A 16,374-nucleotide genomic window follows, 5' to 3' on the forward strand; every position below is an offset into this window, starting at 1 on the left:
ATGAAGGATTAGAGTAGGGGCAATGCAAGGAGTTTCAAATTCACTAAACATCCTTAAAAAAGAATAGTAATATAATGTGTGAAATAATGGAGGGTTGAAGAATAATTATTCCATGAAAGTAACACTTCTCTAATACAGTAATTCGCTTATTTTAATTACATGCCAAATTCTATCAATACTTCCATTCTGATAGAAACATAGGTCAAGTGGGCGGTTTGACTAAGTTTGATAAAGTTCTTAAACTGAGTTTACAATATGTTTAAAATAAAGACAACTTTAATTGTTTTCAACTTTAAGGCCTTGAGAAAGAGGAGTTAAAGTGCTACACAAATTCATTTACGAATGCCGTATTGACATGGAGGATTCAATCGCTTCACTGCCAGACCCTTTCTAGTTTGTACTTCTCACATGTTCATGATTTAGTTAAAAATTATGCAACACCAGGTTATAGTCCAACAGGTTTAATTGGAAGCATACTAGCTTTCGGAGCGCCACTCCTTCATCAGGTGGTTGTGGAGGATACAATTGCAAGGCACAGAATTTATAGCAAAAGTTTACAGTGTGATGTAACTGAAATTATACATTGAAAAATACCTTGATTGTGTGTTGAGTCTTTCACAACCACCTGATGAAGGAGCATCACTCCGAAAACTAGTGTGGTTCCAATTAAACCTGTTGGACTATAATCTGGTGTTGTGTGATTTTTAATTTTGTACACCCCAGTTCAACTCCGGCATCTCCTAATTGTTAATGATTTAGTTTGTCCTCTTTTTGAAATTATATTTTTAAGTTAAATCCTTCTGCTTCTTTTTCAAATAGACTTCATCATCTGTGATCAGAATTTGGTGATCATTTAGCTGGAACATGTCCCTCCACGGGTGGCTATAACTCCAACACAGAAGAGCATTTGCCGACTGTTCAATTTATTCTTTTTCAGGGAAGCAAAGATCAGTTGAAAGAAGTTTGGGAGGAAACAGATGGCCTTGATCCTGAAGATTTTGATACCAAGACCTTCTTCAAGCTGCATGGTAAGGTTGCGACTAATTAATTTTCAGCTTCTTGTATCTGGGCTGGATAACACTTAAAAAGAACAAAGCGATTGAGATGGTGACTTAGGATAGTTATGGTCCACATGATGTGCAAGAAAGCAACCCTTCTTAGCCATTTGGCTACATTTTGACCACAGCTAATGAGCTGGTGTTAAGGTGCCCATTTTTGTTACGGTTAGAGAAACCAATTCTAATTGATGGGCAGGAAGTGTTTCAGTCCCAGAGGCACACATTGTTTTGTGACCGTTACAATTGGAGAGGAGCTGTTGGAGTGCCTGATCAGGAGACCATAACCCCCTCATCCAGTGACCTCCCTAGGGAGAATACTGGTGTTCACCAGTTGGTCTCTCAAAATGCCACAGCTATAAGTCTTCAATGGCCAATTAAGTGATTCAGCTGGTCTCTGGACTGTGCTGCACATTCTCCTATACTGACAAGAGGAGGAGAGAGGAATAGGTGATTTGAGGAAATTTAAACAGATAATTAGTAGCATCCAGGGAAGTAAGTAAAGGACCCTTTTGTCTGTCAGTCAGTCAGAGCTATAGGTAAATTTATTGAAGGCGATTGGAACTGGATCTTGCTCTAAGATAGAGAAAGGAGCTGTTTGTTGGGTCTGTGGTAAATGGTTAAGATGTTTTCTGTTCTTAAAATTTAGCATACTGCAGAATTTGATGATAATGTAAATAAATAAAAAGCAACTTAAGTATGTGAATGTAAAATTAAATATCCACAGTAATTTTTGGCATTTTAAGGGAAATATTAAGTTGGCGGTAATGGACTAATTTCAAACCCAAGAACCAATAATAGAAGTTGAAACAGTAGTTTTAGGTTTGTATTTGTACTTTATGAAATATTAACTGAGAGAATATTTTCCTCCTTAGATACTAATGGTGATGGTTTTTTGGACGAGCAGGAGATGGAAGCATTATTTACTAAAGAGGTATTAACTAATATTTTAGTTCATTTGGAGAACATTTTGACAGTAGAAGATGCACAATTAGATTAAATTTGAAGTCTCCAGTCTCATTGTAAAATTCATGCATGATCAATGATCAAACTCAGAGCTAAAGTGGTGGTCTGTATGCTTGGAGCCACCAGTGCTGATGAAAAGCTCCTTTACACATTCTAAGTAAAGACATGACCATCAACATTTCATTGACTTCCCATTCTGTATATCTGATCTTGGGTTCTTTTTACTTTATTAGAGTGGCCAAACTTGTAGGTGCTTCTGTGAACTTTTTTTCTTTTACTTTATTTATGTTTTATCTTCTATCAACGGGATAAAAGTCTTGATTCTCACCCGATGTCCTATGATCACTCGTCATGATTAATTGGGAGGTTTCGACATCCACCCCCCCCAAATAATGTTCTGATAAAATAACTATATATTTTCCAGATTTTGAATATAATTCATTTTAAATTTCTTACTTTGAGGCATTGCTTTACTTAAAGAAGTTTAGAGTTGGTAACCACACTGCGCTGGACTAATGCCTTCTAAATACTTTTTAACGAATGTTAATTTTTGGTTCATATGATGTAATTCAGAATGTCTTAAACAGGAGTACATAATGGAAAACTGAACTCAATTAAATGAAATTAGGTTTGCGAACTCTTATTTGACAAATTAGTAATCCATGTGATTTTTGATTATGACTTTTGCCCATTTTTGTGCATGCTGCTGCATTACATTCATTGAGTACTTTCATATCACCAAGTTCGAAATTTAAAAAAAAATTAATGAAAGAATGCAAAAATGATAGAAATATTTAGTAAGTAATGCATAAGTTTCAACAAATTGGAATTTCTTAATGCGATTCCTGTTGTAACATTTTTTTCATTTACTGATTGATTGCTTGTATTGGGGATGTTGCTGGCTGGGTGAGCATTTATTGCCCATCCCTGGTTGCCCTTGAGAGGGTGGTGATGAGGTGCCTTCCTTGAATGCCTGCAGTCCATTGGTGTAGGTAGATCTACAATGCTGTTATGGGGGCAGTTCTAGGATATTGACCATGGCGCTGAAGAAATGGTGATATATTTCTAAATCTGGACGGTGAGTGGCTTGGAGGGGAACGTGCAGGGTAGTGGTATTCTGAGGTACCTGCTGCTTTTATCCTTCTAGATGGTAGTGATTGTGGTTTAGAAAGTGTTGCCTAAGGTGTCTTGGTGAATTTCTGCAGGGTATGGTATAGATGGTAAACACTGCTGCTACTGTGCAATTGTTGCTTTGTTTGCTTTGACCTAGATAACGTTGAGCTTCATGAGTGTTGTTGGACTGCACTTTTTCAGGTAAGCGGGGTAGTCACATGACTTGTGCCTTGTAAGATAATAGATGGACTTTGGTGAGTCAGGTGGTGAGTGACTCACTGCAGGACTCCTACCCTCTGACACACTTCTTTTTTAATCATTGCATTTGTGTGGCCAGTCCAGTTGAATATCTGATCACTGGTGATCACAAAGATGTTCATAGTGGGAGATTCAGTAATGATTATGTCATTGGATGTCCAGGGAGTATGGTTAGGTTCTCTTTTGTTGAAGATGGGAATAGCCTTGAAAATGTTACGTGCCACTTCTCAATTGGATATTGTTCAGGTCTTACTGCATTTGGACATTTTCAATACCGAACTGTTTGTGAATGGTTCTGAGCAATTTGCAAAAAAGCTCACTTCTGACTTTGTTACGGAGGCAAAATCATTTATGACGCAGCTGTGGGTAGTGGTGATCTCCAACAGCCACAACTGTTTTCCTTTTGAGTTGGGTATGACTCCAAGCAGAGGAAAGTTTTTTTTTCCTGATTCCTATTGGCTCTAGTTTTGCTAGGGCTCCTTGACATTCCACTTGGTCAAATTCAACCTTAATATGAAGGGTATCCTGCTCACCACACCTTGCCTCTGGAATTCAGCCCTTCATCCATGTTGGAACCAATAGTACAATGAAGTCAGGGGTAGAATGGCCTGGCATAACCCAGACTGAGCATGATGGCATTGTTGATGATCCTTTCCATCACTTTAGTGATTGGGAGCAGACTGATGGGTCAGTAAGTGGCCAGGCTCCCAACTTGTAATATACAGAAGTAACGTTACTGGCAGGGCTATCATTTGTTACTCATCCCTACTTAGAGTCATAGAGATATACAGCATGGAAGTAGACCCTTCGGTCCAACCCATCTGTGCCCACCAGATATCCCAACTCAATCTAGTACCACCTGCCAGCATCCGGCCCATATCCCTCCAAACCCTTCCAAATGTCTCTTAACTGTTGCAATTGTACCAGCCTCCTCCACGTCCTCTGGCAGCTTATTCCATTCAAGTACCACCCTCTGCGTGAAAAAGTTGCCCCTTAGGTCTCTTTTATATCTTTTCCCTCTCACCCTAAACCTATGCCCTCTAGTTTTGGACTCCCCCCACCCGAGGGAAAATACTTTATCTATTTATCCTATCCATGCCCCTCATAACTTTGTAAACCTCTATAAGGTCACTCCTCAGCCTCTGATGCTCCAGGGAAAACAGCCCCAGCCTGTTCAGCCTCTTCCTATAGCCCAAATCCGGCAACATCCTTGTAAATCTTTTCTGAACCCTTTCAAGTTTCACAACATCTTTCCGATAGGAAGGAGACCAGAACTGTACGCAATATTCCAACAGTGGCCTAAATAATGTCCTGTAAAGCTGCAACATGACCTTCCAACTCATTTACCCAGTACTCTGACCAATAAAGGAAAGCATACCAAATGCCGCCTTCACTATCCTATCTATCTGTGACTCCACTTTCAAGCAGCTATGAATCTGTCCTCCAAGGTCTCTTTGTTCAGCGACACTCCCAAGGACCTTAGCATTAAGTGTGTAAGATTTGCTTTCCCAAAATGCAGGACCTTGCATTTATCTGAATTAAGCTCCATCTGCCACTTCCCAGTCCATTGGCCCATCTGATCAAGATCCTGTTGTAATCTGAGGTAGCTTCTTCAGGTCCACTACATCTCCAATTTTGGTGTCATCTGCAAACTTACTAACTATACCTCTTTTGTTTGCATCCAAATTATTTTTATAAATGATAAAAAGTGGAGGACCCAGCACCAATCCTTATGGCACTCCACTGGTCACAGGCCTCCAGTCTGAAAAACAACCCTCCACCACCACCCTCTGTCTTCTATCTTTGAGCCAGTTCTGTATCCACTTGGCTAGTTGTCCCTGTATTCCATGAGATCTAACCTTGCTGACCAGTCTACCATAGGGTACCTTGTTGAACGCCTTACTGAAGTCCATATATTTAAAGTCTGGTTGAAGATTTGTAGCTCGGGTGTCCGTTGTTGTGGTTCTGTTCACCGAGCTGGAAGTTTTTGCTGCAAACGTTTCGTTCCCTGGCTAGGGAACATCATCAGTGCTATTGGAGCCTCCTGTGAAGCGCTGCTTTGATGTTTCTTCCGGTATTTATAGTGGAATACCGGAAGAAACATCAAAGCAGCGCTTCACAGGAGGCTCCAATAGCACTGATGATGTTCCCTAGCCAGGGAACAAAACATTTGCAGCAAAAACTTCCAGCTCGGCGAACAGAACCACAACAATGAAGTCCATATAGATCACATCTACTGCTCTGCCCTCCTCAATCCTCTTTGTTATTTCTTCAAAAAACTCAATCAAGTTTGTGAGACACGATTTCCTATGCATAAAGCCATGTTGTCTATCCCTAATCAGTCCTTGCCTTTCCAAATACGTGTACATCCTGTCCCTCAGGATTCCCTCCAACAACTTGCCCACCACTGAGGTCAGGTTCACCAGTCTATAGTTCTCTGGCTTGTCTTTACTGCCCTTCTTAAACAGTGGCACCACGTTTGCCAACCTCCAGTCTTCCGGCACCTCACCTGTGACTATCGATGATACAAATATCTCAGCAAGAGGCCCAGCAATCACTTCTCTAGCTTCCCACAGCGTTCTAGGGTATACATGATCAGGTCCTGGGGATTTATCCACCTTTATGCATTTCCAGACATCCAGCATTTCCTCCTCTGTGATATGGACATTTTGCAAGATGTCACCACCTATTTCACTGCATTCTATATCTTCCATATCCTTTTCCACAGTAAACATGGATGCAAAATACTCATTGAGTATTCCCCCCCCCCCCACCCCCCATCTACACAAAGGCCACCTTGCTCATGTTTGAGGGGTCCCATTCTCTCCCTAGTTACCCTATTGTCCTTAATATATTTGTAAAAACTCTTTGGATTCTCCTTAATTCTATTTGCCAAAGCTGTCTCATGTCCTGATTTCCCTCATAACTATACTTCTACTGCCTTTATACTTTTCTAAGGATTCACTTGATCTATCCTGTCTATACCTGACATATCCTTCGTTCTTTTTCTGAACCAAACCCTCAGTTTCTTTAGTCATCCAGCATTCCCTATACCTCTCCTTTCACCCTAACAGGAATTTTATTTTCTCTGGATACTCGTTATCTTGTTTCTGAAGGCTTCCCTTTTTCCAGCTGTCCCTTTACCTGCCCCCAATCAGCTTTTGAAAATTCTTGCCTAATACTGTCAAATTTAGCCTTTCTCCAATTTAGAACTTCAACTTTTAGGTCTGGTCTATCCTTTTCCATCATTATTTTAAATCTAATAGAATTATGGTCGCTGGCTCCAAAGTGCTCCCCCACTGACACCTCAGTCACCTGCCCTGCCTTATTTCCCAAGCATAGGTCAAGTTTTGCACCTTCTCTAGTAGGTACATCCACATACTGAATCAGAAAAAGTTTTTATACACACTTAACAAATTCCTCTCCATCTCAACCCTTAACACTATGGCAGCCCCAGTCTATGTTTGGAAAGTAAAATCCCCGACCACAATCACCCTATTATTCTTACAGACAGCTGAAATCTCCTTACAAGTTTGTTTCTCAATTTCCCTCTGACTATTAGGGAGATTATAATACAATCCCAAAAGGTGATCATCCCATTCTTATTTCTCAGCTCCACCCAAATAACTTCCCTGAATGTATTTCCAGGAATATCCTCTCTCAGTCCAGCTGTATCACAAATGCAACTCCCCCTCCTCTCTTGCCTCCCTTTCTATCCTTCCTGTAGCATTTGTATCCTGGAACATTAAGCTGCCAGTCCTGCCCATCCCTGAGCCATGTTTCTGTAATTACTATGATATCCCAGTCCCATGTTCCTAACCATGCCCTGAGTTCATCTGTTCACCAAATTGAAATAAATGCAATTTGATGTATTAGTCCCACTTTGTCCCTGACTGTTTGACTTGCTTCTGTTCTCAACTGTACCAGTCTCAGATTGATCTCTTTCCTCACTATCTCCTGGGTCTGACCTCACCCACCTTACTAGTTTAAATCCTCCCGACCAGCTCTAGCAAATTTCCCTGCCAGTATATTAGTCCCCTTCCAATTTAGGTGCAATCTGTCCTAGTACAGGTCACTTCTATCCCAGAAGAGATTCCAATAATCCAAAAATGTGAATCCTTCTCCTATACACCATCTCCTTAGCCATGTATTCATCTGCTCTATCCTCCTATTTCTGCCCTCACCAGCTCGTTGCTCAGAAGGCATCTACATTATTGTAGGTCTGGAGTCCAATGTAGGCTAGATCAGGTAAGGAGGGCAGATTTCCTTCCCTAGAAGATATTACTGGACCAGATGAGTTTTAACAACAGTCAGCTATGGCCACATGAGTTGTCATTATGTCAGATTTTATTCCAGATTTTTAAAAATTGAATTCAAATTTCATCATCTGCTGTGGCGAAATTCGAACCATCTCTTACAGAATATTACCCTGGGTCCAGTGACACTACTGACCACACTGTGTGCCTCTTTGTCAAGCGTTTTATGTACAAGACATATCTGGGTAGTTTTCCACATTATTGGGTAGATGCCGCTTTTGTAGCTGTACTGAAACCTTTTGGCCAGAGGTATCACAAATTCTGGAGAACAAATCTTCAGCAGTATACTGGTATTTGCTTTTTTTCCTTCCGCATGGACCTCCAAGGACTGTGTGTGGTACATGATCAGAAGCCAATGCTGCAAATGGTATTGGTACACCAATCAGTGTATGGACCTTGGAGTGGCTGTGCACCGCTTAGAAGGAATGTTGATCTTCAATACTATTGCCACAGTGTTGTCAAGTTTCATAGACTTTGTGATATTTTAAGGCCTTCAGTCATTTCATGTTATCATTTTGAGGTGAATCAAATTTCCTGAAGACTGGTGCAATGCCGGGGTCTAACAGAGTAGGCCAAAGTGGATCATCCACCTGGCACTTCTGGCTGCATATTGTTACAAACAATTCACCCTTATCTTTTATATTGATATGCTAAACTCCCCGTTGCTGGGGTTGATGATACATGTGAACTGTCTTCCTCAAGTGAGCTGCTTAATATTCTAACCCCATTCTCAGCTGGAAGTAGCAGGAAAGGAGAACTTTGATCTTAATTTGCTGGTTGTAAAATCACTTTGAACTGCCTATTACCAGCTGCTATGCTAGTTGACTGCAGTTAATCCTATGTTGTAGCTTCACCAGGTTGACATCTCATTTTTAGGTATACTTGGTGCTGCTTCTGGCATATTCTTCTGAACTCTTCCTTGAGCTAGTGTGGATCCCTTGTTTGATTTTAATGTAGAGTTATGGATGTGTCAGGCCAGATTGAGTTCGCATAAAATTTTGCTGCTGTAGTTGGCTCACAGTATATCACGATGCCTAGCCTTGAGTTGCTAGCTGTATTCAAAATCTACCTCCTGTAGCACAGTGGTAGTGCCCTAAAACAAGATGGAAGACATCCTCACTCTGACGATGTGACAAGGACTGTGCAATGTTCAGTCCTATTGATGCCATCACCGACAAACTGCTTCTTCATTTGCAGCAGACCCAGTCTGACAACTAAGTCCATTAGGATACGACCAGCTTAATCAGGCATGCTGCTGCCAAGCCAGTCTAGGTGGTATATTATGAAGACTCCATTTTGCCATCCTTAGGACTTCTGCCAAGTGATATTCAACATAGAGGAGTACTAATTCATCATCTGAGTGGCTGGTGAAGGTATGTGGTAATAGCACATGTCTGACTTAATGCCATGAGATTTAATGAGGTCTAGAGTCAATGTTGAGGGCTCTTAGGGCAACTTCCTCCTTACTTATATCACTGTGCTGCCACTGTGCTTGGTCTATTCTACTGGTGGGATATGACAGATCCAGGGATTTTGATGTTGTTACCTGGGGCATGATGCTGGGCTGTTCCTTGACTCTTCCAATTTTGGCACTGCCCCAGATATTGGTAACAAGGACTTTTGCAGTTTTCGGGAGGCATTTGTATTTCCGGTCTCTAGGTTGATCCCTGGTGGTCCATCTGGTTTCATATCTTCTTCAAGGCTTTTGTTTTGCAGTCTGATAGAACTGAGTATCTTGCTAAGCCATTTCAGAGGACAGTTTTGGAATCATGTATAGGCCACATCAGGCGTATACATTAATGAATGAGATGAGATTTTTATGACAATCTATGATCATTTCATAGTTATTATTAGATGGCACGGATAGAGATTGATTGGCAGAAGGAAACAAAGAGTAAGAAAAAATGGATCTTTTTCTAAGTGGCAGCCAGCAACTAATAAGGAACTACAGTGATTAGTGCGTGGACCCCAATTTTCAAAATACATTTAATTCCCTCGTCAATATGTAATACCTCTAAGTTTGCACATGACAAAAACTGGATGCGAGAAGGATACAGAGATGCTTTGCTTGGCAGATGGAGTATATTCTGGATATCTGTGAGGTTATCCACTTTGGTACAAAAATGACAAAGCAGATGGATTGAGCAAAGCGAGCTACATTGAGGCCTGGGTGTTCTTTTACATGCAGATGCAGTAAGTGGTCAAGAAGAAAATTGTACGTTGGCCTTCATAACAAGAGGACTTGAAAATGTGTTGCTGGTTAAAGCACAGCAGATTAGGCAGCATCCAAGGAATAGGAAATTCGACGTTTCGGGCATAAGCCCTTCATCAGGAATGAGGAGAACACCTCAGGGATGCCCGGACCAACCAACCCAACCACCCTGTGGCTCAACACTTTAACTCTCCCTCCCACTCCACCGAGGACATGCAGGTCCTTGGACTCCTCCACCGGCAGAACATAACAACACGACGGCTGGAGGAGGAGCGCCTCATCTTCCGCCTGGGAACCCTCCAACCATTTGGGATGAACTCAGATTTCTCCAGTTTCCTCATTTCCCCTCCCCCCAACTTGTCTCAGTCGGTTCCCTCAACTCAACACCGCCCTCCTAACCTGCAATCTTCTTCCTGACCTCTCCGCCCCCACCCCACTCCGGCCTATCACTCTCACCTTGACCTCCTTCCACCTATCACCTCTCCATCGCCCCTCCCCCAAGTCCCTCCTCCCTACCTTTTATCTTAGCCTGCTTGGCACACTCTCGTCATTCCTGATGAAGGGCTTATGCCCGAAACGTCGAATTTCCTATTCCTTGGATGCTGCCTAACCTGCTGTGCTTTAACCAGCAACACATTTTCAAGTGTGATCTCCAGCATCTGCAGGCCTCATTTTTTACCCGAAGTTCATAACAAGAGGATTCAAGTACGGGAGTAGGCATGTCTTGTTGTAATTGTTAAAAATCATACAACATCAGGTTATAACCCAACATGTTTATTTGGAAGTACTAGCTTTTGGAGTGCTGCTCCTTCATTAGAAGGAAAAACTTTGTCCTCCCCAATCCAACTCCGACACCTCCACATCATTGTTGCAATTTATCCAGGGTCTTGGTGAGACAACATCTGGAGTATTGTGCACATTTCCGATCTCCTTATCAGAGACAGATACTTAGGCTAGGGAATGAGAGCAACAGAGGTTTGCCAGACTGATTCCTGGGGTGGCAGGATTGATGTTTAAATAGAGATTGGATCTGTTAAGACTATATTAACTTTATTTAAAAAGAATGAAAAGGAATCTCAGAAACCTATAAAATTCTAATGTGCTTAGATAGGTAAATACAGAAAGGATGTTTCCAGTGACTGGGGAGTCTAGAACTAGAGGTCACAGTCTAAGGATACAGGATAGGTCATTTAGTACTGAGATGATGAGCCATTTCTTCATCCTGACAGTGGTGACCCTGTGGATTTCTCTGCCAGAGAACATGGTTGAAGCCAAAACATTAAATTTCTTCAAGTGGAGTTAGATGTAGTTTTTTTGCACTAAAGGGACTAAAGATATGGAGAGAAAGACAGACTAAGGTACTGAGTTGGATGATCATATTGAATGGCAGAACAGACTCAGAGTTGAATGACCTACTACCTCTCCTACTTTCTATATTTCTATAGTGTTGTGATCTGATGATTTTAGATTTCACCATCTGCTGTGGTGGCATTTGGACCTGGTTCCCCAGAACAATACCTGGCTCTCTGGATACTAATCCAATAACAACATCACAATGCTTTTATGTCTCATGCTTTCAACAATATCAACATTGATGGAAATATTCTGTAATTACAGTTGTAATTACAATTTCCCACAAATGTGATGACCTTTTAGAATATGAAGCAGCAAAACCAAGCATATTCAATTCCTAGATCTCCTCATCCCCTGGCTTAACGGAGGTGATGCACAGCCCTTGAGAGCACTGTGAAAGGTGGCTCACTCCCATAATGAAACATTTTGGGCCATTGACTCACCATAGTCAGTAAATTTCTGTGATCTTTGTAGCATTGTTTGTTTCTTTCCTGACAAGGGGCTCAAGTTTGGGGACAGGTCAATGTCATTCAGCAATAGCGATATCAGCAAGAAGGTAAATAAGCTGCCAATCATATTGGAGCATTTGTTGTACAGCAGATCAGAAAGTCAAAAGCTTTTGGTATCCTTTGCTTTAGTGTAAATTTCCAAGTAGCAAAAGAAGTGTGTGTGACAGGATTAAAATAGAAACCAAGATTAAAAGGAAAAAAAATTTAAAATATTATTTTAAAAATATGTGGAATATTTTATCATGGAGAAATTTGATATGGTGGAGATGATTTATTCTCTGATATTTGCATTATGTTTCTGAACTATATCTGAACTATTTTAAGCATTTGTTAACCTAACTGGTAGCTATTCCAAACCAGTAGGGAGAAATAAAATTTTTGTGTAAATTCTAGTGCATTTTAAGTCTTGCCACACCACACTCCTGGTATCTGTATCTCTAATTTTAACACTTCAGTAATTGCAAGGTCATAAAATTGAGAGCTTCAGAATTCTTGGAAAGGTTCATTTAACTTCGAGCATGTTTCATAACAATATAATGTGTTTCTGCTAAAGGTATGTAGATGTTGGCTTTGCTAAGTTGCTCTTGGATGAATGGCAGTGTTAGAGATTTAATTATAAGTTTCTTCTTCTTTCTATTAACTTTGCAGCTGGAGAAGATTTATGACCCTAACAATGAGGAAGATGATATGATAGAAATGGAAGAAGAACGATTGAGAATGAGGGAGCATGTTATGAAAGAGGTATTGAACTTGTATGATGAGCAGAAAACAATGCTTAATGCTGCCTTTTTATGCTCTTCAAATACGTTTGAATAATAGAATGACTTGCTTAAATGAGAATTTAGACTAAGATTTTTGAAGGGTTTGAAATGTCAATTAATCAATTATTTATTTTGTTCCTTATTCAAATGATTTTGGTTTGTATTGATGAACCTCAATTAATGAAACTTGTTTTAAGAATTGCATATTAACAATAATATTGCATTATGTGTCATAGTCGACCATTGACGCTTGTGTTTAAGTCCAAGGGATGCAAACTTGAGTGTCACTAGAAATGACCGGTCACCTTTTAATTCTTCATCAAATTAGATTCTTCAAGTTTTCGGAAATATACTCAGTTGGTCTGCACTATATTCTGAACTATTTGTTTGCTGATGCTGTCATTTCAGACAATATCCATTTCTCTTTAAAGATTGCTAATATCATCTTGTTTCCCCAAGTAATCTACTACTGTCTTATTTATCTCCAACCAAAATCCCATGTAAATTCCCTTTCGCCCTTATTTTTTTTTTAAACTTATCATCCTAGCTGTAAATCTGTCTTTTCCTAAAATACATTTTGATTTGGTTTACATTTTACGCAGCGCCAAGACCATCCTGGCCATTCTGTAAAATCCAGATCTCACTACCTACTCCTTCCTTTAATTTGATGATCATCTCCACATTCAAGCATTAGTCACAAACCTCCTCCATCTGAATGTTAGAAACACAATCTGTGGTTTTAATTCCCCATTGTAGAATTCACTCCCTTGCCAATTTTGACCCTGGATGATGTTTAGAACATGTCTTACCCAGCACAAAATCGCTTACTTTTGTCTGCTTCTACACTGATCTCACTCCCACTGTCACTTAAATCTTTTACCTAGACTTAATTTCCTCAATCTTTTATCGACCTCTATTAAACTCTTTCAAAGTTCAGATATAAGTTCCTTTTTTTAATCTGATTTCATACTGGAATGTTACTTGATCCTAGCTGATCACCCTGTTCTCACTGAATTTGAATGCTAAGACTTAATCTTCAGAAATGTCTTGGTTCTATCTTAGCCAATGGGAACCTTTAGATCTTCTAGCTCCTCCAGTATCCTGTGTTCTTTGATTTTGCTTTATTTCTACATGAGACTCCCACATTTTTTTGGCAGCGCCTTTAGCTACCTTGGCTTCACCCTCTGCATTGTGTCTTTAAAACACGCCTTGAAACCAATGTATTTTGACAAACTTTAGTTTACTTCACCACATTCTCATGGCAAAGCTCGGCATATTGTCTTCTTTTAAACAAAAATGAAAAGTTTCCTCTAACTCCTCTTGTGTTGGTCATTTTTTTTATCTTCAAGGTACTGTATAAAAGCAAATTATCATTGTGTTCAACATTACATTGTACAACAAATGTTGTTTTGTGATCTTTTCAGATTGATATAAACAAGGACCGACTGATATCTGTTGATGAATTTTTAACTGCTTCTGAGAAGAAGGAGTTTGTGGATGCTGATAATTGGGAGGTAAGGAGACCTGTAACACAAGGGGAAAAGATCTCACTGGAACGGTGATATGACCACAACTGTTGTGCTTTCCAATTGTTGGTTAGAGTGAGGGCAGTCAACATTTCTGTTCATTGCATGTATGATAGATTGGAGAAAATGTGGATTGCAGATGCTGGAGATCAGAGTCGAGAATGTGGTGTGCAAAAGCACAACAGATCATTGGCAGCAGCCAAAGGGCAGGAGAATCCACGTTTCAGGCAAAAGCCCTTCATCTGGGGCTTGTGGGCTGGGGGGCTCAGATAAATGTGAGAGGAGTGGAGTTGGGGGGAAGTTAGCTGGGAATGCAATAGGTAGGTGAAGGTGATAGGTCGGAGAGGAGGGTGGAGCAGAAGGTACAAAAGACGATGGACAGGTCAGGAGGGCAGTACTGAGTTGGAGCTTGAGAGTGGGATAAGGTGGGGGAAGGACGGGAAATGAGGAAACTGGTGAAATCAATATTAATCCCTTGTGGTTGCAGGGTCCCAAGCTGAAAGATGAGGCATTCTTCTTCCAGGCATCGAGTGCTTAGGGTTTGGTGATGTGGGAGGCCCAGGATCTGCATGTCCTTGGTGGAGTGGGAGGCGGAGTTGAAGTGTTTAGCCACAGAGCAGTGGGGTTGGCTAGTGCAGGGTGTCCCAGAGATCATGATGAAGCAGTTAAGCCTGAAATGTTGATTCTATTGCTCCTCGGATGTTGCCTGACCTGCTGTGCTTTCCCAGCACCACACTCTCTTGATTCCGATTTCCAGCATATGCGGTCCTCACTATCTCCTAGTTGATTATAACCCTACTGCGAAGCCTCTTACTAGGATGCCCACCTCGAAGAAGTTCTCCTCCTCCTCTGACAAGGATCTTAGTGAGCGTGTCTCTCATCTCCTCTGCCCTGAAGCTCCTCAGCATCATCTTTCCTATCCAACTGCTCCACCCTCCTCTCTGACCTATCACCTATTCCCCCCCCCCACCCCCAAAATCTATCTGTTATATTCCCAGCTGCCTTTCACTCCAGCTCCACTGCCTCTCCCATTTATTTCTGTCTGCCGACCCATAAGCCTCATTCCTGATGAAGGGCATATGCCTGTAACGTCAATTCCCCTGCTCCTCGGATGCTGCCTGACCTGTTGTGCTGCATTTGCTACCCATGAACCTATTTCATTATTTTAAAGTAGTTACTAATTATGAACTAATTAAATTTTATGAAATTCAATTCAAAATAATTATCAGTTGGTTAACTATTCCTTTCTCTAATAACCCAGTAGTTACTTGTAGTTTGTGAGCTGTTTGATTTCCTTGTGCATATTGTTGCTCAGACTCTAGATGAACAGGAGCTTTATTCAGAAGATGAGCTACAAGAGTTTGAAAGACGACTGTCTCAGCAGGAGCATGAACTGCAAATGAAATCAGATGATCTGTTGAAACAGCGTGAAGCGCTGCAGCTTCAACAAGACCAGCTCCAAGCACAGAAATTTGAGTTCCAGCAGGTAAACATTCTGTGTTTATTTGCATTCTCCTTAAATGCAGCTGTTGTATTCACCTCAACTTTGTCCTTTTGTCAGTGAACTCCTGTGCAAGTCTTGCACTTCATTGAGTTAGGTCTATCATCACCACTACATAATATTTCAAAATAGCTATCTGCATCCGTAACCCCACAATCTAATTTCCTATGCTCTATGCATTTAAGGTTTAGCAATCTGAAATCAAACCAGTCTCTTGAGTATAAAGGAAGCAGGAAAGAACTTAAACAAGGAATGAGGAGAGGTCCTTGGCAAATAAGACTAAGGAAAATCCTAAGATAATTTCTACATCTATCTGGTACAAGAGGGTAGCTAAGGAAGGAGTAGGTCCACTCAAGGAAAAAGGAGGGAATTCATGTGTGGAGCCAGAAGAAATGAGTGAAGTCCTTAACGAGTAATTCATGTCACTATTCACAAGGACATAGAGGATGATAAGGTTAGAGGGGGTAGTTGATATTCTCGGTATTAGGGAGGAAGTGGTGTTGGGTGTGTTATGGACTCGGCCGTACCACTCAAAACATTCTTAAGTAGGTAGCTCAGACAATAACTTTACAATTTGTTTTGGTAAGTGTACAGTGAAAGTTACTCTGAGTGAGTTAGCTAAGTTGACTACCGTGTTTTAAAACAGACAAAAATGTATTCACAATATTACACACTGAAAGACGAAGAATAGAGTAAAGAACCCCTACAGAACTCAGGCTATCTGAACTAGACTTAATTATGCTGTTCCAAATATACACAACAGTCACAATAAGCAAACCTCCATAAAAAAAGTTTAAAATAATG

At 40.7% G+C, this 16,374-nt stretch overlaps 1 protein-coding gene across 4 annotated transcripts in view; it reads left to right on the forward strand.

Annotated features, from left to right (window-relative positions):
• The window catches only part of LOC132824446 (nucleobindin-2-like), a 75,044-nt gene that overhangs the window by 47,710 nt on the left and 10,960 nt on the right, over window positions 1-16,374 (forward strand). For all 4 annotated transcript variants that reach the window (XM_060838953.1, XM_060838954.1, XM_060838956.1 and 1 more), the window contains exons 7-11: window positions 938-1,028; window positions 1,931-1,989; window positions 12,431-12,523; window positions 13,968-14,057; window positions 15,385-15,555. In XM_060838953.1, the coding sequence (XP_060694936.1) occupies window positions 938-1,028; window positions 1,931-1,989; window positions 12,431-12,523; window positions 13,968-14,057; window positions 15,385-15,555 (504 nt within the window). The remainder of the gene's footprint in view (window positions 1-937; window positions 1,029-1,930; window positions 1,990-12,430; window positions 12,524-13,967; window positions 14,058-15,384; window positions 15,556-16,374) is intronic.

This window comes from Hemiscyllium ocellatum, chromosome 18 (assembly GCF_020745735.1).
Source record: "Hemiscyllium ocellatum isolate sHemOce1 chromosome 18, sHemOce1.pat.X.cur, whole genome shotgun sequence".
NCBI lineage: Eukaryota > Metazoa > Chordata > Chondrichthyes > Orectolobiformes > Hemiscylliidae > Hemiscyllium > Hemiscyllium ocellatum.